Raw genomic sequence first — 26,702 nt, forward strand, 5'->3', positions numbered from 1 at the left:
AAGAGATGTCGAGACAAATAAGACAAACATAGTGTTGGCTGTGCTTATTTCAATTACTGTTGCTTCAGTGCCTTCTAAAGCAGGCAAAAGCCAAGGGTAAATCTGACACAACAGAAGAGCAAGCAAGTGTTATGTGTACTACAGGGAACAGCTAGCTCTCGTTATAGTTCTCCATGTTTTGATCAAGTGAATCCAGCAACATCACTCCAACAATGAGAAAATTATCTGAGGAGCGGTGCAAAGACAACTCCTCATGAAGACAGATGCAAGTGTGCGCATGCACACATACACATGCAAAACAATAAAAAGTGCTGAGCAAGATATTTCTATTAGGTTGGGTTGCAAGGCAAGACACCACATGTAAAGGCATAAGATGCATCTTCAGATGCTTTTCTTTCTGCGAGATGACGAGAGCTTCAGAGTAACCGGGGCAGTAGCTGCCCTGCATCTGCAAACAGGCAGAGTAAAGCAGGGAGTGAGCAGAAGCATCTTCCTGCCCTAATTAAGGTATTTCCAACCACATGAGACATCTAGCTCAGACTCGTAGTATTCGCAAAGAATAAGAACATCTTGAACTCAGGCTGCTTATGAATCTCTGCTGCCCTTGTGGCATTTGAGGAAAGCTTCTGGGCCATGTTGGTTTTAAGGACAGATGGGACACATGCTGGCACTCACCGTGCCAGCACGTGGGTCTGCACTGAAGTGCAGCAGAGAGTTGAGTTTTCTTGCTATGACATGTCGCAAGTTTCATCAAGTATGACAAGATGAGCAGTCGGTAGTCTTGGACTCAAAAAGAGGTCTAAACCCACAAAAAAACCCAGCATTGCTAGCTTCTATTTAGTTAGGGAACTAAGCCAGCACCAGATCTATGTTCTGGAATGGAAACTCCAGAACAGGGTAGAGAGGATAACTGTGAACGTAAAGAGTGGAGAATGAATGCGAAAGCAGAAAATATATCAGTGATCAAGCAAAACCATACCTTGCTATGGTCAGATGGATAGTCAGTGTGTGCTGAGTGGAGTTATAGGTCCCTCATAAGGTAACACAGGCTACTCATCAATGGCAGAACTGTTATACAAGTCTCCCATTTCTTGTTCTGGAAAATGTGGCCTAAATAAACAAGTGTGTTTAACATGACTGAGTTCTCTAAGAGAGCACTGAAGAGATGGACAGTCCTTTGGAGTATAGCAACAGAAAGGGAAAATTGCAAAATCACACACCCAATGCAGGAAGTGGAGGAGGTGTTAACCTAGACACATTTCTTGAGATACATCATCAGATAATATAGCACACATATGTATTATCTGAGGTGAAAAATGGCTTTATAAACTAGACATGCTACAGAAGTACAGGCCCAGCTCTCAAATGTTCACTGGAACAGGTTGCCCAGAAAGGTGGTAGATGCCCCAACCCTGGAAACGTTCAAGGTCAGGTTGGACGGGGCTCTGAGCAACCCTATCTAGTTGAAGGTGTCCCTGCTCATTGCAGGGGGGTTGGACTAGATGACCTTTAAAGGTCCCTTCCAACCCAAACTATTCTACGATTCTATGAAATAATAAAGCACCAACTTGAATAATGAGATATATAGAATTTAGATGCTCTTGATCATGGTTTCTTTTCTCTTTTATTTCTCATTCTTTTTTTCAAAAGCGACTTTGTACTACTGATCTCCTTCTATGACCAGGTGACCCAGCTAGTGGATGAGGGAAAGGCTGTGGATGTTGTCTACCTGGACTTTAGTAAAGCCTTTGACACCATCTCCCACAGCATTCTCTTGGAGAAACTGGCGGCTTATGGCTTAGACAGGTGTATTCTTTGCCAGGTAAAGAACTGGTTAGCTGGCCGAGCCCAGAGAGTTGTGGTGAGTGGAGTTAAGTCCAGTTGGTGGCCAGTCACAAGTGGGATTCCCCAGGGCTCAGTTTTGGGACCAGCCTTGTTTAATATCTTTATTGATGATCTGGATGAGGGGATCAAGTGCTCCCTCAGTAAGTTTGCAGACAACACCAAGTTGGGCAGGAGTGTTGATTGGCTGGAGGGTAGGAAGGCTCTGCAGAGGGATCTGGACAGGCTGGATCGATGGGCAGAGGTCAACTGTATGAGGTTTAATAAGGCCAAGTCCTGCACTTGGGTCACAAACAACCCCATGCAACGCTACAGGCTTGGGGAAGAGTGGCTGGAAAAGCTGCCCAGCGGAAAAGAACCTGGAGGTGCTGGTTGACAGCCGGCTGAACATGAGCCAGCAGTGTGCCCAGGTGGCCAAGAAGGCCAACAGCGTCCTGGCCTGTGTCAGAACTAGTGTGGCCAGCAGGAGTAGGGAAGTGATTGTACCCTTGTACTCAGCACTGGTGAGGCCGCACCTCAAATCCTGTGTTCAGTGTTGGGCCCCTCACTACAAGAAAGACGTTGAGTTGGTGGAGCATGTCCAGAGAAGGGCAACAAAACTTGTGAAGGGTCTAGAGCACAAGTCTTATGAGGAGCAGCTGAGGGAACTGGGTTGTTTAGTCTGGAGAAGAGGAGGCTGAGGGGAGACCTCATTGCTCTGTACAACTACCTGTGGAAGGGGGTTGTGGTGAGGTGGGTGTTGGTCTCTTCTCCCAAGTAACTAACGATAGGACGAGAGGAAATGGCCTCAGGTTGCGCCAGAGGAGGTTTAGACTGGATATTAGGAAAAATTTCTTTCCTGAGAGAGTGGTCAAGCATTGGAACAGGCTGCCCAGGGAGGTGGTGGAGTCACCATCACTGGAGGGGTTGAAAAAACTTGTAGATGTGGCACTTCAGGATGTGGTTTAGGGGGTGTGGTGGTGTTGGGTTAATGGTTGGACTTGATGATCTTAAAGGTCTTTTCCAACCCTAATGATTCTGTGATTTTCTGATTCTGATTCTGTGATACTAAGAGAAAACCTTTAGAATAAAATACATCTTTCACTTGCACTGCATCTTGTCTCTTATGGACAGCTCTATGTGCAGGTTTTCCCCAAATATAGCCCTGGTTTATCATTTTGTGAATGCTTCCTGCTTTTCCAGAAAGTGAGCTGTGCTTCTGTTATCCTTTTCTAGGCTGCAGCTACCTGCTCCCTTAGACCCTACTACAAGCACTTATCCCTGTCCTCTTCCATTGCATCAGCAGGTCACACCTCATCACAGAGTTCAGAGGTAGCTCCGCTTAAACACAATTACATTTGGCTTCATTGTCATCATATCTTGGCCTCTTGCCTTCACTTATACCTCTCTCACCCATTCACTCCCACCAATGTTTCTTAGTCTCCTTCTGCCATAATTAGATAAGTTTACTGATGTATTTATTTATTTTTAGGTAACCCTTAACCAGTCCACTCTCTGCCCTGAATGACACAGTGAACATTAAAGTCCAAAGCAGTAGTCCTAGCTTTCTTCTTCCAGAGTGAAAGGGACTGAGAAGGGCACATCAAAATTCTTGAAACCAAGTGAGAATGTGCTATTGGCATTCAGGCCAAGAAAAGTAAAAATGAAGTGTTGTCTTTTCATCCTGGTTCACAATAAATCAAATCTGCATTACCCTAAGAAGCAGTTATTATGAGAATAATGTCAAGCCAAGGGGAAAAATCTTAATGCTGAATAAATACATAACACATATTTAAACATATGTAACCATATACACATTCAAACACAACTTATTAAAAATGTGGTCCAAGGCAGAAACTGCAACTGTTCAGCCACTTTTAACCATAGTTTATCTTTCCTCAGGAAACCAATGAGCAAAAGCATTACACAATACATATATGTCTTATGAATCTTACGGATTCATCAGTCTGGTTTCCAAAACCTTGTGAAGATCTACACAGGTTACATTTTAAGCAGAAAATTTCTCTACTATCTGATTTACAACCCAAACTTACACACACCTTCCTTTAATTGAGATGAGAATTCTGTTCAAAATCAGAATAAAATGTGAAACAAACCTCCATACAGAGTTGTGCCTATTGTCTCATTTCCCATGGGCAGCACTTCATCTGAATAGTAGTTTTTCACTGCAACTTGTATGGCATAACTTGAAAATGGCTGTAGATTGTCTATGACAGCTATAGGACCCTGAAATTCCTGTAATTCAAAATCAAGTAATAAACATGTATTTTTAGAAAAGAGAGTCACATGTCACACCAATCATCTGTCAATGAAATGAGTGTTAAAAAATAATACAGTAGTGCTCTTGTGTTCTAATACACTTTAGTGTTTAAAAAAGAATGTTAAAATGATAGATTGGGTAACAGGCCACTACAGAAAACACATACCAAAACACAAGCTGAGCTGTAATTAGCATGGCTACAATACCACATTGTTCAGTGGCTGGTACTTAAATAGGAAATGGCAAAGTCAAAAAAAATATAACAGAACAAAAAATTATGAAGGCAAGTACAACTACCACAAAACACATAAAGGCAAGCCATATGGTTGCTGGATATTCTCAAGAGTTATTTAAACAGATTAATATCAACCACAACTTCTCTTCTTACAAGTAGAAACTGAAGACCCGTTTCAACAGGATTTTAGCATAGGTATGCTAAGAAGTAGAGGAGTGCTGGCACAAAGGAAAGCTAAGGAATCTACCACTTAGCAAATACCAAACAGAAAGGAGAATTACTGTTGGGGATGTAGAAGTGGAAAAACTCCCTGTTAGAAAGTTACAGAATGGTTTATAAAATTACTAGAACTGATATCACATTCCCTGCTTACATATGATATCAAGTGCATTTTTGTTCCCAAATAGACATACCAATGTTTTTTGCTGTAGAGCAGACAAACAGTAGCTTGAGTTGCTGCAGTTGTTAGTCATTTGTCCAAGAAATACCAGATATGTTGGTGTAGGCTGCGATATGCCAGGGCATGGCTGCTGTGGTGTGACAGATGGCAAGCTTAACGTAAAACTGGTGTTCGTTGTATCAAGGATAGTAGGTTTCTCAGCATCTGGCAATATAATCAGGCATCTTTTATCTAGGAAAGAAATAAAAATATTTCAAAACATTTATTCCTGAAAAAAAACCAATTCAAACTGGTATGGGATTCTATCACCATTCCTATGAGGAAGCACAACCACAAAGTATTCTGTTTGCTTTCACAAAGAGAAACAGAAAAAAATCCCACCTGGCTGTACTTTATTTAATTACTTTCATGGACACAAAATCGGTCATCAGAGTAAAGTCTTATTTACTGCCCAGAGAGGTGGTAGATGCCCCATCCTTGGAAAACTTCCAGGTCAGGTTGGACGGGGCTCTGAGCAACCTGATCTAGTTGCAGATGTCCCTGCTCATTGCCGGGGGGTTGGACTAGATGACCTTTAAAGGTCCCTTCCAACCCAAACTGTTCTATGATTCTGTGATTTATTTTTGATAAGACACAGATTTACTAAATAATTTAGGTTCTCCTTTAAGCACCTCAATACCTTGGAAATCCAGATCGTAGTTGCTGTGTTATCAAGGGCAGTACACACTGATGAGTACAAACTTGTTTGTCACAGGAAAGACAGATATGCAGAATAGAGAGTACCTTTCTCTAGCAATTAAATGTCATCTTTCGCTTCCTCCAAACAGTTTTTCATGTTTGAAGTTCATAGTAACAACAGGGAAAGGGGAGACAAATTTTGGAAGACGAAAAAGAGTCTACAGGGAGAAAACAATAGAAAACTACTCCCTGGCACTCAACAAAAAGTAAGAAGGGAAAACCCTCATCACTTGATGTACTTTTAAAAACAAATTAAAAATACATTAAATGGACTTGCTGCCAAGAATGAAAAGATAAAGGCACATGCATGGGGAAGATGGTACAAGGACAAATATTTGCCCTTAGGCCAGAACAATTGACCTCATTGTCGAGACCTTTCCTCGCTAAATGACCAACCCGTCCATTCCTATCAAAATCAGGTTCATATATATAAGGGAAGGAGAATAAAAAAGTCTGTTCAACAAAAATAAATATAAGGTTGAATCTTTGTCAATGTTATAGTTACTTAGAGTAACTCCCATGGGAAAAGTCCCAAATGGAATAAAGAATTGAGTCAATTTCAGAGTTAAATTTCTGTCAGGCGGTTCCATAGAAATGTGTTTACCCTGACAAAAAAGTCCTTCAGTACATATTCAGTCCCCTTCCTCCTAATCCTGAAGAGAAATCATTGTCTCACAGAGTTTTTGACAGGACAATAATTTTCACTGAGTATTCCTGATGTGTTAAATGATCAACTGACATCACATCTCTGGATAGCAATTAAATAGGTTAGAATGAAAGGAAACTCCAGCAGTACTCCCTGCTCACATCACTAAAGCAATAAAAAGCATGTCAGTCAACCCAGCTGGTCTTTGCAAACACCACTTTTTCACATGTACACCATTTGCTTTCAGTACTGAGGAGAAAATATTTTTTTTCTTATTTTAGTATGTTAATTTACTTTTACTTTAAACTTGTGTGAATAATTCTGTGCATTGCCCTCCCTCTGCAAATGCCAAGGCTGTGTATTCCTCCAGATATATTTGCAGCAGTCAGTGTAAATAAGAAGAGCTCTGTGGGGATCTCTGGGTAGAAATAATCCCTTCAGACTGAAATTGGGTTCTGCCCTTTCTGTACCAGTTAAGCCTGAGGCTCTTGTAGGAACATTTTGTACCAGGGCCAAACCAGGCTCCTGCACCAATGCCAAGCCCACACAGACCTCATGGGAACAAACTTGCCCAAACTGCTGGTAAGAATAGCCTGGGCACTGGTCAGAGCAGCTGCAGGCAGGAGTAACTCTACTGTCTGCCCAAAATAATGTGAAATTCTTTTATTCCAAAGAAGTCCATCATGTTGAAGTATTCCCTTGCATATTTTTCAGATTTTTATGCAAAACTGAAGTAAAAGAATTATTTCTAATATATTCATCATGCTCGTATCTGTTCTAAACTTCTGCATTTACAAAGATAATCCCTATAGCTACCACGAATCCTAATTTTCTATTAAAACTAATTTTTATTTCTTTCATTATGATTCTACAATGGTTTGTTTAAAATATTAGGAGTTCTGAGTGAAGCCTGAGTCTACTATAATGTGAGCTGTAATTGCCTCTCAGGTACTTCTTTATAAATCATTTGAATAAGCAAAGTTATTATCTTTTTGTCTTTGGAAGGGCAGACTTGTTTTTTCAGCTTTGCATACTTGTGAACAAAACCAGAAATCTGTATAATAACAGGGATCATTATCAAACTCTTGCTACAACATTTTGTGGACATCTTTGCTCTTTGTCTGTGCTATAGTGTGCATCCCCTTTTCTAAGTCTCCAGATTTGACACACCTTTGAAAATAGGCATAGTTTGGCATTAAACATCCTGAGCCTTTGAAACATGGACAATATTCATCATCATGACCTTCTATGTGATCCAACACAAGGCCAGTCCTTATATTCATCCTTTTAAAAATATGCATAGTGAATTGTTTCCCTCTAAAAGGTACCTGAATCCATAAAGCATACTTTACAGAAATACACATAGCATGAGCTGCAACTCAAATACATGCTCTGAAATAAATGTGTTACAAAACAATCCAAATCCCCTCTACCTGGATACAATTGTGCCGCTGAGCTGTAAGCTAAGATTTTCAGCTCATGATTTGCTCTCTTCTGAAGAAAGTGTCTTGTGCTTTCTTTATTTGTTAGCCAAATTTCAGTGTATTCCTTTGTTTCAATGCTCCAGTATATAAATTTCTTATCTACAGTCAAGCTGCCAATTTTCTTACCTGTAGGAAAACATTGTATATTTAAGCATCAGAATAAACCCCAAGCAGACACTTTTACAAGAGCAGATGGGTGCTTGTATTTACAATGAGTCAATATGGGTATCTTGGCCATAACATATCTTCAAAGACCTCCCCTGGAAAAGAGATTTCTGATACTTTCCAATAGGTCTCATGAAGCTGAGACACTTTGTTATTTCAGTTTACAAGTATAGATTTGAAGGCTTTTTATTATCCATAATTATGAGAACTGCAATTCAATTAACAAACACCAGAAATAAAACACAAGACCAAGACTTGTCTATAGAAACTTTCATCATTTTTCCAAGATGAAAAACACAGTGCTCTGCCATCTCCCAGGAACAATTAAGACAGCTCCTCTGGTAATACATCACTCTTCCAGAATCAAGCTAAAAACTGAGCAACCAGGACTGTTATCATTACAAGAAGTGCAACATACATAAGTTGTCATACAAGATTCTACTTCCCACATATTGAAGTCTGCAATGCCACTTTCAGGCATAACTTAGGATGGTATTGTATCTTTTCATTGAGATAAACTGTTATAGGTATATCTAATATGAAAACCCAGCAAAATAATGTCTTAATACAAGTGAAATCTATTGACAAGTAACATTTGAGGCTGTAGCGTTTCCAGTTGATTTACATCTTACTAGAATACATACTTGCATCAGTAAATATCCTCACACTGCTCTTTCTCCTAGTTTGCATCAACAGGGTACACAACTAGAAACACAGAATACAAACATTTTGTCCACCTTGCCTATAGATGAATCAATTTTATAAAGAAAGTGCTTCATGAATGCTATTTTGCTGAAATGAACATTGTTTGATGTAAGAGACAGCAAGAATCACAAACTATGTAGAAACGTAACAGAGAGCTCAGACCTTGAAAACTTGGTATTTTGGTAATTCTCCAGCAGTGACAACCATCCACATCTGAGGCCCATATTTCATCTCTTCCTCTGATAAAGAGCAGCTGGGGATTCTTGGAGTCAGACACATCTATACTCATAGGTCTTCCTAGCTCTGCTTCTGCCACGTTACAGGTGCAGTAGTTCCTCATCTGTTCTTCTACTGATATGTATCCCAAAATGTGGTGCATGGTGTTATTCAGAATATCATAATAAAACATATGGCTGCCATAATCAAGCTCTTCCATCCAGTACAAGCGGCTATCAAATAAAATGCATTGCTTACAGTAGAAAAACTTCAATCTGAGCAATCTGCCCTAAATGCAGTCCTGTAAAATGACTACAGTTATAAACCTCACAAATGTTTAAAATAAGGTAACCACAGCAGCATACTTGCAAAGTGATTCCAGGTGTTTAAAGGATATTTTTGACTGGAAGCTTACAGTAACTGACTATTCTGGATAAAACAGTTACTGTAAAAAATTATTGTCTGGTGCTGACTTTCATTCACATCACTTAAATAGAAGAACTTATCAGTATTTAAGTATCATTTGAAATCTTTACTCAAACACAGACATCTTTTTGAAATCACATATGTTCAAGCTCAACTAACAGTATGAATTTCTACATCCAGAAATTTCTGAGATTTACACAATGCGAAAGACTCATATACTATAAAAAGTCTTTTTTGGTCCTTAACGGTTGATGATGTCACTAAAATCATGTTTTAAATATGCTTTAAAAAGTTATTAGTAATATATGCCTTACCTTAAGAAAGGATATGACAACAGCGATGATACAGTTGAATTACTTTTACCCAACTGTATGTTCAAGGCTTTTAGAGATTTTATCTTGAGCTCAAGATCAATAACAAATATTTGGGTTTCATTCCGTGGTGTTTTCAGGGCAACAAAGAGATGCCTTGCAATCCAGTCAACTGTGATGGCTGTGGCATTGCGAAGATATGCATCTTTGAAAAACTTAAGAAAAAAATAAAAACATTACTAAAACTGCCTGAAAGCAGAATTTTGCTACCTGATGCTAGGACATTATGAAATTATCTTTGTTTCCTAAATAAATCCTATTTGGCAAGTAGAATTCAAAATATAAAGAGATGCCATGGAACAAAAATTCCAATGTTTTTATACAGATTAAAACTATTGTTTCACAAATCTCAGTTGTTGTTTCCATGTTGCTTCCATATTGTTGAAATTAGAATGAAATAAAATAAAATTAAATTACATTTGATAAAAAAATTAATTCCTTGCATTTAATAGTGTGAATTTTAAATTAAATACCTGTTGAAATATCAACAAAGCAGATGTCAGTAAAATCATACATGTTTAATAGGACAGCTTTACCAATGGCATACTCTGGCCTATTCTAATAGCTATTGATGACAAAAATAATTAAGTCCAAATTTATTATATTATAGATATTTTTATTGTACTGCTAGAAAGGAAAATTACCCAGCCAATCTCTTTCATATTACATCTCATACGAACTGACAGTCATTAAGAAAATTATGTCCTTCCAGTTCTGTTTTCCCCACTGTATTTTGCCATTAAATGTGCTTTGTTCATCATGCTGCTTTTTTTGTTTCAAATATGCAGTTTTGACTTCAAAAATATAATTAGCCCCAAAATAATGACACTAATGGCCACATATTTTCCTAGATTCTCTCAAGCAATGGAATGAACAAGGGAATACCTGGAGCTTTGAAGTACTCTGTATTTTCAGAAGAAAAAGAGAATCTTCTACAATATAGTACGCTTTGTTATCATTAGCAGTATAGCAGATGTCCTTTACATTTGTCTGTGTTGAAAGTTCCCATATGGTATGATTATTGTCTATGTCAGTAAGAAACAACTTGTTGGCAGAAACAGATATAAGAGTTGGGACAGGGAAAAGATCTGGAAGGAAAAGGGCACAGCAGAATTTACAAAAAACATTCTAGACAATAGCAGTCATTCATAAGGAAAGCAAGGACAAGATAAAAGTAAATTATGGCCCTGCACAAATTGTATTTGGTCATATGTCACAGAAAATAAATAAAATAATGAGACACCTTCTTGTCATCACATGCAAAATCCTAAGATTTTTTTCAGTGGCATTGTGGATGCTTACCTAACAAATTTAAGTCTAGTAAAAACAGATTTGCTTACTTAATTACCTTTACCAGCCCAATTAGAAATAGCCTATGATCCCTAGCAAATCTCTAACTCTCCTGATTACCTTTCACAGCCCTATTAGAAATATTCTATGATCTCTAGCACTATACAGATTACAGACAAAACCTGCTGTTCCATACAAACCTGGGGTTGCCTAGAAAAGTTAATTTAGCATAGTTTGAGAAAAGGCTTGAAATTCCTGAAATTTAATCTAATGACAAGAATTGTGTTAATCATTTCATGTCAGAAGCTGTAACTATTTCCTCTGTGGTGTCTACTGTAGGGTGGAACAAATGTCACACTAAGTGTCAGAGACTATTTATCAGATTACCAAATACTGTTATTTGACCAGCTATTACACACAAACCATGAGATGGCATCTAACTCATCCATACCTGATGAATTCCTCTCTACTATATCAGACAAAGGTCCTGGACCCACAGAGGTGAAGGCTTGCACCTGTGGGACAGGAGATTGTTACATATGTTAAATAGCAGCATAAATGATTGCATTTGAGAGCCTGTAGAGTCATAGTTAATGATAAAAACAGAATCAGAACCCCTGGCTGCTCAGCTAGGAACATATGCATGTGCTCTGTTTGTCCTAAGGCAGTGCTGGTCGGTTCAAAAGCTACAGCTATGAAGAGAATTTTAAGCAGTGTACCAGAAAGGGACAATTCATGCTGCATCTATCAATTAAAGCTCAAAGGACACCAGGCAGTCTTGTCTCCTTCCCCAGGCTGGAGCAATTCCTAGTGTTTGTTGATGTTGCAACCTTCATGGTGTTCTCCCCCATCAGTACCTGGTCTATTACATGCTCTCGTGCTTTTAACCTGTCTTTCAAGCACACGTTCTGTGTGTTCCAAACCTTTTATTGTAGTGAAAACATGACCTCTTGACAAATTTTAATATGCAAGTCTCTTTTTATGGAAGCCATGTGAGCCCTTGCATTTCTCCAGCAGTGAAACTTATCTTGATCTGTGGCTCTATTTTAATGGTCTGTCACCCTCCACCAGCTCAGACAACTCTGAGTTTAACTAGCAGCTTTTAGCAGTGGCTTTGGGAGACCTCTAGAAAAGTTATTTTTCAGCTTCACCAAACCTATATAATACTGCAGCATTGTTTTCCACCTTATTTAGTGAACAATACAACATGTAGAAAGGTTAAGCCATGTATCCAAGGGTGAGTCAGTGAATCAGCAGTTCCACAAGCAGAAACCACAAGTTCTTGCCCCAAGCCCAATACCAGCTCCTAGGCAAACACATCAGGCTGCATTGATAAGATCTGCCATCTAGCATGAGATAAACTCAGTAATTTTTATACCTGAAACCTTACTGTGAAGCTGGGAAGCACATCTCTGAGAGAGAAGACCATCAGGATGGGTTTAACGTTGCTCTCATTCCACTCCGTGAAAGTGTCAGCAGTGCCACTCTGACTCAATAGTTGGTAGTAAACCCTGAACTGTGTTAATACTCCATTGTCCCGTTCAGGTCTGTCCCACCTGAACTCCACAAGGACTTTCTCATCACTTTCATGAAGGTTATTTCGTAACACATATATTCTAGGGTTTGTAGGGGCTGAAGGAACTGTATAAAAAAAAAGGATGAAAAACACAGAGCAAAGTACTTCTATTAAAAGACAACCTCTACTTCATGATTAGTTCTTTTAATTTTGAGCCAGAGATTTACAACCCCAATGCTGACAGAGGCAGATAGCAATTGGTAAGGTGTAAATTACAAAAGAATATCTAAAACCTAATGGTAATTCCTTTCAGTTTTCAATTGATGTGTAGGTATCTGATTTTAACTTGTTTAACAAAAAAAGAGCTGTATAAATTGAGACAAATGCACTCCTACACTCAGACTGGGATATATCTATTTAGACAAGTCCTGTACTTAACAATGGAGCTGCAAGTATTTTCACAACATAGGGTATACTTTATCCCCTCTCCTATCCCCTTCAAAATCTACTGCAGATCATAAGCTTTCTCAACACTTCAGTCACTCATCACTGTATTTTAGCTGACTTAACTTTGCCCTTCATGAGAGCAAAAATAAACATTGAAGTAAAAAGTACATAACATTTATTAAAAATTTAATAAGTGGTTAAGATACTACCTGCAGCCTTTGATGGTCATTGTAATGAACCTCAATTTCTCTTTCTTGCTCATAGTCATAGGCACGTGGTGGGTATATTGTCATGTGCTTTCTGTTCCAAATTCTATTACTGCAATTGTGTGCATTTATGTATGCAATAGATAATTGCCAAAGACACTCAGGAACATGTCTTTGCAACTCTGCCTACAGCTGACTAGCCCTGAAATCTGCTCATTCCTCTCCAGGGTTTCATTTGCTGACATAGACCTGGTCCCAGTACCTGTTACAGGTGAGGAATGGGATTTAAAATTCTAGTACCTTCTTCAGGGGCTCGAAGGGATACAGATGTTGTTGGTGCCTTGCCCCAGTATGTGTATGGAGTAACGGTAAAATCAAAGAGTGTAAATGGTTCCAGCCAATCAACTCGGTAGGATGGCACTGTCAGGTTATGGGGATAGAGGCACCGTTCACTCTCCAAAGACTGTGAATGAAATAAAACAGAATAAAATAAAACAAATTTTTTTTACCTCTCAGAAAGGCCTTCAGTTTTACAAAATTCCCCTCACCAAGCTGGTCAACTAAATCAAAACAGAGCTTCTCTCCCTGTGAGTGATCGTTGTTTCACCGACTCCTGTGGCACTGTAGCAATGTGTAGCAATCTGCTAGCAATCTGCCTTTTGAATTTAAAGTAAAGCTTGCCAAATGTATTAAAATTAAATGGAGATGAAGCCTAGATTCCACATTCAGGCAAAGGCTGTCCATGGGCAGCTCAGAGGACACATCTGTCTCTGAGTTACTGTGAAAGGCTTTCTCACACATCTTTGAGCACTGGGAGCTCTTTGCCTGGCACCTCACACCCTACCAGCTAGCCCAGAGCTACTGCTAAGCCCATGTTCCTCCTGTGCTGGCCTCAGTGATGGAGAAACAGGACAGCTTGCTTTATATTTACAGTTTAGTTTTGTTGCTTGACCAATTTGTAAATACTGGAGAAGAAACAAACTGTATTTCTGTTTAAAAATAGATACATCAGCAAGTAGATGCAGTTAATACATGCAGATAACAAGGAGGGATTGCATGGATATCCTCACTTGTAGAGCTTTTGATCCCACGCAGTAAAAGACAGTTCCCCATTCCACATTTGTGGAGGGACTCCAAGTGATGTGAAAACTTGAAGAATTTCCTTCAATCCTGAATGAAGACTTTGGCACTGAATTTGGAATTACTTTTGGTGTAAAAGAAAAATTTCCTGTCCATAAAGAGAGGAAGAAATAATATTAATTTAAAGAATAAGAGCAATAAGTAGACTTTTCAAACCTGACTTAAAATATAAAAGTACTATGGAAAATCCTGTAAGCTGTCTGTCATTAGAGAGAAACAATGAATACCACCACCATGTATTCGTTTTAGCTATACTTTTATATAGCTAAATAGTTGCACATTATCCAGTTATAGCCTGATATATTTATTAATAAGTTGCTGTTTTTCTTACCTTTTTTCAAAGGACTAAAGAATTTCAAGAATGAAGAATTACAGGCTGACATTGAATACTTTTATTGAGAAGCTTAGATAAAGAAAGTAATGCACCTGGCAAAGGTTTAAGTGATGTGTGAACAAGGGTAAAGGCTTCAAATTCTGCTGGTTGTGAGAAGGGAATGCTAAGGCTCTGATTGACTTCCTGAGTTGTAATGAACCGATGACTATTAATCCAGAACAGACGACCACTGTAGTATTCCAGGGCACTCTGAGATATTTCTGAAGTACTCCATGCTGCAAATTCTGTGATGATGGCATTAGCACAGCTGTGAAATCACATACAAAATTAGCAAACTGAAAACACACGTGTAGAAAGAATAAGATTTATGCAATGCTTGACGCATTGATAAGTTTCTTATCATTCAAATTATTGATACTCATGTAAGAGACAGGAAAGCAATTTTAAAATTTTTAAGTTTTGTAATGCAGAATACTTTTCAGAATGGCACATTGCAGGAGCACCTGCAAAAAAACCCTTCTTTCCCTTGATTTCATTAGAAAACAATTATGAAATAGCTTAGTATTCTGATGCATGGATGTAGAAAATTGAGTATTGTGAAAAATCAGCTCACCTTCTCTCAGCAGTTCCACTGAAACAGTGGAGTCTAGTTCACAGATGAGATTCATTCTACTTCATTAGAGCAGGTCCCCAGATGAATTTGACCCTGCTAGTTTCCTCGATAACCTTCTGTCTTGGTTTCGGGTGGGATAGAGTTAATTTTCTTCCTAGTATCTGGTATAGTGCTGTGTTTTGTATTTAGGATGAGAATAATGTTGATAACACACTGATGTTTTAGTTGTTGTTGAGCAGTGCTTACCCTAAGTCAAGAACTTTTGAGCTTTTCGTACTGCCCTGCCAGCAAGAAGGCGGGGGGCACAAGAAGCTGGGAGGGGACACAGCCAAGACAGTTGACTCAAAGTGGCCAAAGGGATATTCCATACCATATGAAATCATACTGAACAATAAAACTGTGGGGAGTTGGCTGGGGAGCGGTGGCTGCTGCTGGGTGAGCAGTCAGCAGGTGGTGAGCAATTGCATTGTGCATCACTTGTTTTGTATATTCTTTTATCATTATTATTATTTTCCCCTCCATTTCTGCCCTATTAAATTGACTTTATCTCAATCCATGAGTTTTACTTTTTTTTCCTGATTCTGTCCCCCATCCCACTGAGGGGTGAGTGAGCAAACAACTATGTGCTGTTTAGCTGCCTGCTGGGTTAAACCGCAACAGTTTCCGTTATTTATTAGACTCTATTAACATTTTCCTCCACTGGGATCAGTGGTGATTTAATCTATCTTGTTACTTCTATGTCAAACCTACCCGCCTTTTTTGGTCCCAATTTATCTTCTGGGTAAGAGATTAAATATGTTGTAAGAGGCATCATTTTACCATCTGAGAAATGTCTTTCAGCTTAGACACATGCTATCCAAAACAAATTTGGAAAAGCTTTGACACACCATCGGGTCCATTAGGATGGATTATTTCTAATCTCTCTATTCTGGCATGCCAGGGACAAAGATTTATAGCTGCCAATTGTTTCACAATGCATCACTTGTTTTGTATATTCTTTTATCATTATTATTATTTTCCCCTCCATTTCTGCCCTATTAAATTGACTTTATCTCAATCCATGAGTTTTACTTTTTTTTCCTGATTCTGTCCCCCATCCCACTGAGGGGTGAGTGAGCAAACAACTATGTGCTGTTTAGCTGCCTGCTGGGTTAAACCGCAACAGTTTCCGTTATTTATTAGACTCTATTAACATTTTCCTCCACTGGGATCAGTGGTGATTTAATCTATCTTGTTACTTCTATGTCAAACCTACCCGCCTTTTTTGGTCCCAATTTATCTTCTGGGTAAGAGATTAAATATGTTGTAAGAGGCATCATTTTACCATCTGAGAAATGTCTTTCAGCTTAGACACATGCTATCCAAAACAAATTTGGAAAAGCTTTGACACACCATCGGGTCCATTAGGATGGATTATTTCTAATCTCTCTATTCTGGCATGCCAGGGACAAAGATTTATAGCTGCCAATTGTTTCACAATGGAGCTGCATGTTCTAGCTAAAACTAATCAACATATTTTGATTCTTTAAATGTTTACCATTCATCATAGCAAGTCTAAAATCACTCAGAATATTCAAATGATTCCACACAAAGCCAGCCTGTAACATTATGAGCATATGTAAATACAGATGCCGTTCAATTAAGTTTAATCTGATGCTTGAAAAAAAAAATGGCAATCTCCGTATGAAAAGGAACAAAACTGTAGTTTCATGAGCTACCACTCATCATGCACTTGGCACATACAGAACAAATTACCATTTTTATCAAGGTCTTAGTATATATTCAAGCTGACCCATAAACATGGTTTTGTTTTGTTTTTTCTTAAACTTTGCCTTTCAGGAATAATGCAGCTACTTCCTGCTCAGGATGATCAAGACGAAAGTCTGTTGAGTACTCATTGCTCAGGTGAGAAAGTGGTGTCAGTTCAAGTCCTAAGCTCCATGCAATATGAACAAGTTACAGCTCTATGCACTTGAAAACTGTCAGGTGTTGTAAACGCCAAGATAAAATAGACAATAAATGGTGATTATTTCCTAAAGCTAAGTCTAAAAATTGATGAGCATGACTTCAGTTCAGCTGAGCTTCCATACTGTGTTTCTCTCACTGTAAAACCATGTTAACAACCATCTCAACATGTAGTTTGCCATCAGCTAGCTGTGACCATTAGCTCTTCTTTTTGTTTATTGTTAAATTAGTAACTAGTGTGCCCAGCATTGAACAAAATTTATTTTTAAAGGGTATCACAAGAATTAGAAAATACAAACTTTCTTACCCCTGCTACGCATTTACTTACCCTTCTTTGCAAAGAGAAACTCTGTATAGGTTTAAGCATAGACCATCTTGCACAAGCCAGTAAAGAAAACCATAGGTGAGATCCAAAGTTAAACCAACCACCTAAGAAAAAAAAAAGTCCAAATGGTAATTTGAACATGCCTTCACTTCTGAGGTAAAAGCCCTTAGGCAAAACTGTTGTCTAGACAGCATCATGCATAGCTATTTATTGTCAAAAACCCCCACATTACTACCATGAATGTTTATTCTAACACAAAAAAAAAAGGTGGAAAATAATCAGGTCTTTGGTAGACACCTATTTATAGTAGCTGATGATTTCTAGATAGCATTTTACGAGCACCTGTCACAGTGTTCATCCCTGGAGTATTTGAGTACTTCAGATATGATGGCAATAATGTATCGAGTGATTAGTGGAACTACCTATCCAAATTTCCAGACCACATCTGTTATTTTAACATTGTTTGTCTGAAACAGGTGGTTGATATCCAGTCTGAAATTCAGAATCACCTTTTGAAAGAAGTATTTCAGATCATTTGTCTTTGTTTTCTAGCTTTGATTTTATACATACAATATTTAATGTGTTGCATTATTTATGGAAAACACATGCAAAATTTTTATTGATGTATTTGGTTAAACAGGAAATTCAAATATTTATAGTTTGGTAAATAATTTATTATTAAATAAAGGGGGGGGGGGGCGCTGAAACAATCTTCCCGTTCATTACTTCAGTATTCCATCTTCATTTAAGCTGGATGCAAGATTATTTGTTTATTTTTGATAGGATTTTCTTGCTTTTGCAGTAAACAACAGATTCAATACCATATGTAACAATAATAGAAATCAGACATTTAATAATCTGTTCTGTGAGTAACAAAGAATTTGCATCCACAAATTAGTCTGCTAAATGTTATCAAGTTCAGTCTATGTCCTGTCATTAGCACAGCTTACAAGTTGTTAGGGGCTTCTCTGAACGTGTTTTCCAGCAGCTCTCAAACTTCTCATCCAAACACTAGTTGTAGCTATTCTTTTATAATCTCCTTGAATTTCCATTAGGGATGTAAGTAAGTGGAGCAGCCTCTTTTTTTTTTTTTTTTTTTTTTAACTCTTCATTAATAAACTGCAGAAGATGATGACAGGAAAGCAAATGCCATATCACTTGGCTGTCTGTTGGTCCTTATGTAATCACATTCTTGACATATTTCTGTTGACATTGTATGTCAGAAAATCAAGGTTTGAATGATTGCTCCTGTAGGTTTTCCTGTTAAAAATATCTCACAGTGTGTATGTGCCTGAGTGCTTATTTAGTCAACCATGTTATATTTTATCCCATTTACCTATTCTCCCTCCCATGCTCAACACCAAATTACATCTTCCTGAATCTACCTTGTTTTTTTAAACATTTGGATCTTCTTTCCTTGACCCACTTTTTTTCTGTGACTATTACATTTTCCCATAGATGGGAAACCATCTTCTTTCTCCTGATTCCTGTTTCTCCTGATTAATAAAATGCAAAGAAATTTTTGTACTATTCGTCTTCAGGAGTTAGGCAGTAATTTAACACTTCCCTTCTGATATGCCTTAAAAATAGACAAACTTTTTCCATTTAATGAGAGGTATTAGGCTCTGGACATGATATGTAGTTGTGATCATGCAATGTAACTCTACATGATAAGACGCAACATAAATTTAGCTACTTGAAATACTCCTTGACTAGAAATATTAAGAGACCATACCTAGAAGGTCCTGGCCCCTCCTGCATATAACGCACTTTACTGCTTCCTTATAAATTACTTTTCTTCCCAGCATATTATATAGTGTAAATGACTTACTAAGTGCTTTGGAAATTCTGTGCCAGATCCTAGGCTTGAATAAATCAGAGTAGCTCTGCCAAAATCAATCAAGCTATGCTAATACTCACCAGCTAAGCTAAACAAATTATTGGAAAATAAAATAATTGTCATAAAAGGATCTAGTTCCTGCCAAAGAAATAAGACTTTCAAAGCTCTGCCTTCATATTTGTTTAGGAAACCTGTCATCTCCATAGTAGTCTCTTCTACTCCTATCACTTAGATTTCAAGCTAAAAGGAAATACAGCTATATACTGCTGAAGGTCCTGTACTGACCAGCTGAACAGCAATTCTTTATTAGAAAAACAGCTAGTAAATACCAGTAAGAAGCAGTTATGTAGAGAACATAGCTCTAAGTATTGGATAAAAGCAATTAACTATTAAATCTGTGTAATGTTAATTGATGTTGATATTGAGGTACAAGGTACTCTTTTCAAGATAAAGGACTCCATTTTACAAGCAAGATACATATTAGTACTTATGCAAATATATATTTGCACCTTTATATGCAACAATAATGACCAGCTCGGTAATTCCACCATTAAAGAATATTGTACTGCCCTTTTTTTTTTTCTGATGGGTTTATTTTGGGTTTTATTTAATAAACAAACACCTGTCAGCTATAACTGGTCACTTCTCAATCTAGGCATTTTCACTTGGCTTTTTTCCTGTATGCATCACGGCAGGAGGCTGAGTTCAGGAAGTCAGTGCATAGATTAGGGGCAGCAGAGAAGGAGAGGAGTTGTTTGTTTGTAGGAGGTGTGAATAAGTGGATGGTTGAAGGCTGGTATCACTGACAGAGGAAAGTGCAGGAAAAAAAATGACAGGAGCAGACAAGCAGTCTTATTGCTGCCAAGGTTCTTGAAAACAAGAACAAGAAATTTGAGGTTATCATGAAGCAATTCAGAGAAACAGGTAGTGAATCAAAAGAGAAGGGCAAGGAAGGTGACGTCTGCCGCTTAGAATAAACGGCAAATTGTCAGTCCTTTGCAACAGATCACCCAGAAGATATGTGATAAGTGTAAGTGTGCCGTTGAGCTTGGACAGTATATATCTTCCCATGAAGACAGTCCACACCAGACAGCTTCCACAGTGTGAGGCTAGTACTGGAAGATACAGTGACCCTTTGCAGCACAGACATTTCTCTCTAAATGTGACAAAAGTTTTTCAGTTCTTCTGTATTTAGGTTTACAAGTACAGCAGGTGCCACACCAGAATCAGCCTTCCCTCTCCTTCCCAAACCCTCATGAATGCAACAGAGACCTGTGAGATTGGCTGGCCTTTCCGAATGTTAATTGCCTTTCAGAAGCTAAACCAGGTCTGGCTTTTTTTTTTTATAATCAGAGAAACACCAGCCTCTTTTTCTTTGGGAAAGGAGATTGAAATGTTTTGTGGAATGATACAAATCTAACTAAGAGACATAGATCTCTAAAGTTTAGAAAGGGTCTTTAATTGAGAACCTGGCTTCAGGTAAAATAGGAGCACAAATTGTACAACAGATGGAACAAAAAACAAAGGTTTCTTTAGCAAGAGCTGTGTTTTTTAAAAAGTTGTTGCAGCAAATAATACATCTGAGTTGACTTCTTCTGTGGCAGTCAACCTATGCCTCATTACAGCACTTGGGACAGGGGGTAAAAGCCCACACAGGCTGTGGTTCGAGCTGATGACCATCAACTTTTCTTTGAGAAAGACTCTATAGAATAAAAGCAGTGTGATAGATGGGATAGTCCCTCAGCCTGACCTGCTCAGGACACAGCCTGGAAAAGGTTCAAAGCTTCACTGGGTCTGCAGTCCCAACCACATGGGCTCCTGGAGTCCTCCAGTCCTTGTTATGGTAGTAAGGGGTTCTCTTGTGAGGGAATTGGGTCATCCATTACTTTTCTCCCAGCTACACGAGGAGGGGAGGAAGGGAGGAAGGGATAGTGGAAGAAATTGGAGGAAAGTGGAGGGAAGGGAAGGGATAGTGGAGAAAAGGGGAAGGGGAAGGGGCGTATGCAGCTGCTGAGACCCTGGCAGAGCTTTTCATGAGGTGAATACTTGGTCTCAGGAGTTCCTTCACAGCATAGGCAACACTGAATCCCACCTAGCAAGAATGAGGGTAAGTCTCTGGCATGGCAAATCCCACATGGTTGCAGAGACAGGATGGGTTTGGGGAAGGCAATAATGGTCTATGAGGAGCCAGCAGTGAACCAAGGCCTTAGGATTCTTGACAGGACATCAGAGAGAGGTGAATGGAGAAGAAAGGCCTGGGAGAGGTCAGCAGAGATACAGAGGTTGTCTGTGAGGACCTCAGAGCACATCAAAAAGTCTCCAGGTAAGGAAAGGGAGTTAATGGGATCCCACATATTGCAGGGGCTTTGGTGAGCTACAGGTGGGAATGGCATCTCTATTTCCCCTCTACCAGCCTACCCCTGCATGGGACCCATTATCCACCCTGAAACAGCTAAAACAACAACCCCCCCATCCCTTTTTATGCCCTATACCGTCCACTATCTTTACTCACTCTTGCAAGAACCCTCATTCCCTTCTGCCTGAGCAGCTGCTCTACTCTGCAGCAGCCTCCTCTCAGCCTTCTGGAGCTCCCCAGCAGCCTGGAGCAAAGAAAGAGGGGCCAAGCTGGCGCCAGGCCCATGTGTGATTTGGGCAAGAGAGAAAGAGAAGATGGGGAAGGGGCAAGTTGGGGATGGAGAGCCTCAAAGATCCCCAAAGGACAAGACTGCCACCACATGAGGGACAGGATCAGGCAGGATGGGGACTGTCAGTGGCAGATCTGGCACCGTCATGAGAGCTGCGGCAGCAGCAGAAGCAAGCTGTGCCAGGCCATGGCAGGGGCCAGCTACACCGAGCACAGGTATGGTACCAGCTGCCAGACCCCTCTCTCATCAGCACAGGCAAAGCCTCTGCAGCCTGAAGTGCAACTCCAGTGTCCCTGGCAAGTGTTTCTGCCCCAAAAGTGGCCCTGTCAGGACCTGTGAGCTGGGGAACATTACAAAGGAGGCAGGATGCCATGGAGCTCTGGCTACACATTTTGATGGGAAAGCCAGAACTGACAATTTGACTTAAGTCATTTGGGAAAAGCAAGTACATATGGGAAAGAGCAGCTTTACAACTGTAAGGACATCTTTAATGTCACATTTTGTTGCAAGGATCTGACTTCAGAATTATGGGCCAAAGTTTTGGTACAGCTCTTACATGACAATTCTTACCCTCTTCTCAAAATGATATAACAATGTTGCAAGAAGGCATGTTATTCTTCTGGTGCATAACATGTTGATTTTCACAACCATGAACACTGACTATATTCAAGAGATCTAACCACTAAAACACTCCCTCCTCCCCAACAAACAAAAATATCAGTCACCTGTTTACCAGAAAACTGTAACTGCTCTTGTAATGTAAGATACTCCTCGCCATTCAGTCTCGCGCTCTCCACTGAATACGTTGTGGCCCAGTACAAATAGCCATTTACTGAATCCACTGCTAGATCCTTCACTAGGAACACAACATGAGCCACAACCACCGCAGGGCCTCCCAGCAGTGATTTTCTGTAGATCTAGGGACAAAAAAATTTATTTTAGTGTTACACCTAAATCATCAGCCATGATCAATTGAGTATACATAAGTGACTTCTGCACAGCCGTTTATCAGAAGCTTATGCAAGCCTTAGGCTTTCAAAGCCTAAACCTTTTGCGTTCAAAGTATAAGGATGAAGAATAAGGCAAAATGATTAGTTAATGTTTGCCAGAAAATAACAAAAGAAAAAGCTAAAGTATCTCTTCCCCTTGGCTCTCCCAGTTTTGGCAGCCTTCTGTCTGACAGAGTTTCTCACCCACTTCATTTTCACTATTCACAAGTGTAAATGAGGGTGCAAGGCAGTGTGAAATCTGGCCTCTTAGCTCTAGTTTTTAAAACAGCTTTTGACTTTGCACTTATAAGAAATGAAAGGCATAATTTGACAGCACTGCATAAATTAGCACTGCAATTTTGAAGTCAGATACCTTTTAAATTATTCACGTCAATGTTCCTGATATGAGAGTGTACAAAGTGCAACTGTAACAATTTTTTTATCTGCAGTGATCTGCAAAATATCACAGTACAGAGGCCAGTCTTGAAAATCTCTGTGTAAACAAAGTGTCAAATTTGATTAAAATAAAGCCCATCTACTACTTAGCTGAGATAGACTTGGCAGCCTGCGTTTTCACTATCTTCACTTACTTTTACAATGTTGAATCCAAAAAAACTGTTGATAACATGTTTGATTTCCCTGTTTTGCACCTGGAATTCAGTATCCTGCATTAGTGAATATTAGTGAAAATTTTACCTGAAACTTTTTTATAACTCTGGAAAATCACACAAGGGAAGAAAGGCCTCCTTGTTCTGCACCACAATAGCAAATGTCCAAAGGCATCTCAAGTTGCAAGAAGTAAGGATTATTTTCCCGAGTATTGTTTTACAGTTTTTCTTGTTGACTTTAGGGTTTTTTTTCCTTTTAAGAAGTGCAACTATACCTACCGTATTTGCTTTGCTAGCCCAGTATAAGCATTGACCCAACCAATCAAAGGTCAGCATCCTTGCATTTCTGATGTCAGATACATAAGTATTCTCAGTGGTACCCTCTCTTTTGTTCAATGACCAGGTCTGAACTTCCCCCATGGAATTAATCCAATAAAGAGTGTCATTATACCAGTCGAGGTCTTGAAGAAAAAAGGGAAGATATTAAGCATTTCACAAACAGGTAAGTAGAAAACCTTATTTTTTTAAAGAATAAAAAGTAGCCAGATATTTCAGGGTTTTTTTGAAGATCAATAAAATAAACAGTTAAGTTCAGTTAACATGAAGATAGGTGTTATTCCTTATAGGAATACAATGTACATATATAGTCCTGATAATTATAAATGTATGACATACATTGGGATGCTGCAGGCAGAACTATTTAGTTCAGAGAGTTGATTTTAGCTCTGCTGTAACCATTGTGATATTGGTGGGGTTTCACTAAGGAATAACTTGATCCATAAAGTAGAAGAAAGAGGATGGACACAAAGGCTTGACCCAGTGAAGCTGCTTCACTGCACTGCATTCAAGTCTAGACTGCTGCAATGAAAGCTCTTGTCTTTTAGTTTTGCTGATTTTACTTTTGGATTTTATTTTATTTGATTTTATTTAAATTTATGGAGAGCTAATAAATGCCAAGAGGTCTGCAGCGGCAGCATGCAGTTTGTTTTGTATTTACCTGAAATATTTCTTATATGAGGATAGAGGAGTTCTCCTGGCCCGTAGCTATCCAACTGCTGCTTCCAGAGGCCTTCAGCCCCTACTGCCAACATATACGGTTCTTCTTCAGCTGATAAAGAGAGAAAACTGCAGTTGTGCACACCAAAAAGCAATTGATGTATAATATTTGTATTTCAATAGCAGGAGTTCCTGTTTCTAGAAAGTTACAGAAGCACAGTTAAAACTGCCCTGCCCTAAGGAATAATGGACAAAGAAGAAAGGCATGAAAATACCATAATTTGAGAAACTCAGAGATTCAGGGCAGGTTCAGATCTGGAACAATCAGGCAGTTTGGAACCCTATTAGATGCTTAAAAAACACTGTGGGTTTGGACATAGCCTTACTAAAGTCAGGCAAAAGTCACCCTTAATCCCCTGTGCCGGTCTAGTGCCTTAAGTTGAAAGCTGTTTTCCCCTCAGACATAGGTTATTATGAGTGAACTAGGTTTCAAAAAACATCCCAAAGATCTACAAATCTCAGACATTCATCACAAAATCCATTTCCCCCATTATCTATGCTTAAAAAAAAGGATTTTCAGCTCTTAGTGAGCTTGCACTGTGCCACAAACTGTCATTAATCCCCAAGGCACTGCTCAGATAATTTCATCATAGAAAGTGCTTTACAGAGCCCAGGAAAGGAATAACATCTCTCATACCTGTTCATTTTATAGTGTATCAAATAATGTGTTTGATAGTGTATTTGCATTAGAAAAAAGTATATAAGTAGTAATAGTAAATATGTAATACATAATACCATTATTGTAGTTTGAGAATCTTACTACTTTAACTAAAAGCAAATTTAGTTTTCCTGTGTTCTTTAATGTTTCTAAGACAATCTTTTTTTTGCCCCTCATTTTGCAAGTCTTTGCCCAAAGCCTGGACATGACCAGGTGGAAAGCTGTATGCATAACTCATTCTTCATCTCTCCTGGGTGACAAAGCGGTTCTCACCTTCTTCTAAAGTTGTGCCTCTAAATGACTCTGACCATGGCCCTTCACCAGCAGGAGACACAGCTCTGACTGACACTTCATATGCTGTGAAGCTGGCCAGCTCCTTCACTGTAAACCTAGTGTCACTAATATTTGAGACAAGCCATCCCTCCTGAGATGGCTGCTGAGATAACACTTTCACATCATAGGTCCAGTTCTGCCAAGCAGATAGACCTGTGAGATGAAAACAATCGTGTTATCACAGAGTAGATGGCTGTAAGAGATGATACACATTCTTTGAGAAAACTGTACATTGGAGACTCATTTCAAAAATGACAGTATTAGGGGAATTAGGAAAGGGATAGATTAAAAATTTACAATCTCCAGCTCTGGGACCAACCAAGAGTAGTAGTTCAACCCCCCATGAAGAAGGCAGTTGGAAGAATTGAAATTTTCCCCAATCAGATAATTTTCTGCTGTTCAAAGACATGTGCACAGAGGCTAGGCACCATAGCACAGTCACTGATCAAAAGTCATTATCTCTGGCATGCATTTTCCGTATGATATCAGCAATCAATATTACTGCTACTCCATACTGTACTTAAGATGGAGCGTTGCTTAAAAACCCTTGCAGATGACAAATGAGTTACTAATATAAATTTGTATTAATTTAGCCAGAAAATTCCGCTATTTTACTGGCAAATCTTGGGTTAAATTTTTCAAACTGAGGTAATTCTACATCTTCCAGCAGGGTCGGATATTGAAGTTACCAAAGCCCAGCATCAGGAAAAGGGAAACCAGGAATTCATTCCTCTAGAGAGAAAAGGATTGGACTTTCAGGAAGAAACAACTGAACTTACTGGTTCCGATAGTGTGTTCAGGTGGTCTCCAGCTGATCACAGCTTGGTCCAATCCAAATAGCACCGTGACAAGCCGAGGAAGAGTTGGTAAAGGAAATGGCTGAGTTGATGCCCCATAGAAAAGCAAGTTGCCAAAGCCAAAGTACTCTGGATACACCAAATTGCAATCCACAATGTACTCATTGAAGCTAGAACTCCCCACTGGAGAGACCTCCTCATGGAAAACTGCCCAGCCATCTGTGACAGTAAATGTGTTATCCTCATAAACAAAGCTCTCCATGTCATTAAGTGGCACGTGTGATCGCAGTGTATGAAATTCTGAACCATCAAGAAAACCTGACATAAAGGCCTGTTCTGTTTTGTTGAAGAAAATAAGTCTCTTAGATTGGAAGTTGATCATGAAGTCTCTCAGAGCACTGGATTTCACTACTGGTGAAGCTGTGGAGGCAGTACCAGGAAAGAGTGGAAGG

At 39.1% G+C, this 26,702-nt stretch overlaps 1 protein-coding gene across 1 annotated transcript in view; it reads right to left on the bottom strand.

Moving 5' to 3' along the window:
• Positions 1–26,702, bottom strand: part of ROS1 (ROS proto-oncogene 1 , receptor tyrosine kinase) — a gene marked incomplete at its 3' end in the record, with an annotated part of 58,247 nt that overhangs the window by 15,239 nt on the left and 16,306 nt on the right. The window contains exons 13-29 of the mRNA XM_010291423.1: positions 26,233–26,702; positions 25,394–25,606; positions 24,404–24,514; positions 23,686–23,867; positions 22,535–22,726; positions 17,328–17,428; positions 14,514–14,728; positions 14,011–14,175; positions 13,248–13,409; positions 12,157–12,419; positions 11,230–11,293; positions 10,374–10,576; positions 9,432–9,643; positions 8,638–8,924; positions 7,555–7,731; positions 4,751–4,968; positions 3,939–4,077 (exon numbers count right to left, since the gene is read on the bottom strand). The exon at positions 26,233–26,702 is cut by the window's right edge and continues 54 nt beyond it. Coding sequence (XP_010289725.1) covers positions 3,939–4,077; positions 4,751–4,968; positions 7,555–7,731; positions 8,638–8,924; positions 9,432–9,643; positions 10,374–10,576; positions 11,230–11,293; positions 12,157–12,419; positions 13,248–13,409; positions 14,011–14,175; positions 14,514–14,728; positions 17,328–17,428; positions 22,535–22,726; positions 23,686–23,867; positions 24,404–24,514; positions 25,394–25,606; positions 26,233–26,702 — 3,374 coding nt within the window. The remainder of the gene's footprint in view (positions 1–3,938; positions 4,078–4,750; positions 4,969–7,554; positions 7,732–8,637; positions 8,925–9,431; positions 9,644–10,373; positions 10,577–11,229; positions 11,294–12,156; positions 12,420–13,247; positions 13,410–14,010; positions 14,176–14,513; positions 14,729–17,327; positions 17,429–22,534; positions 22,727–23,685; positions 23,868–24,403; positions 24,515–25,393; positions 25,607–26,232) is intronic.

The sequence above is a fragment of the Phaethon lepturus genome, unplaced genomic scaffold (assembly GCF_000687285.1).
Source record: "Phaethon lepturus isolate BGI_N335 unplaced genomic scaffold, ASM68728v1 scaffold16747, whole genome shotgun sequence".
Lineage (NCBI taxonomy): Eukaryota > Metazoa > Chordata > Aves > Phaethontiformes > Phaethontidae > Phaethon > Phaethon lepturus.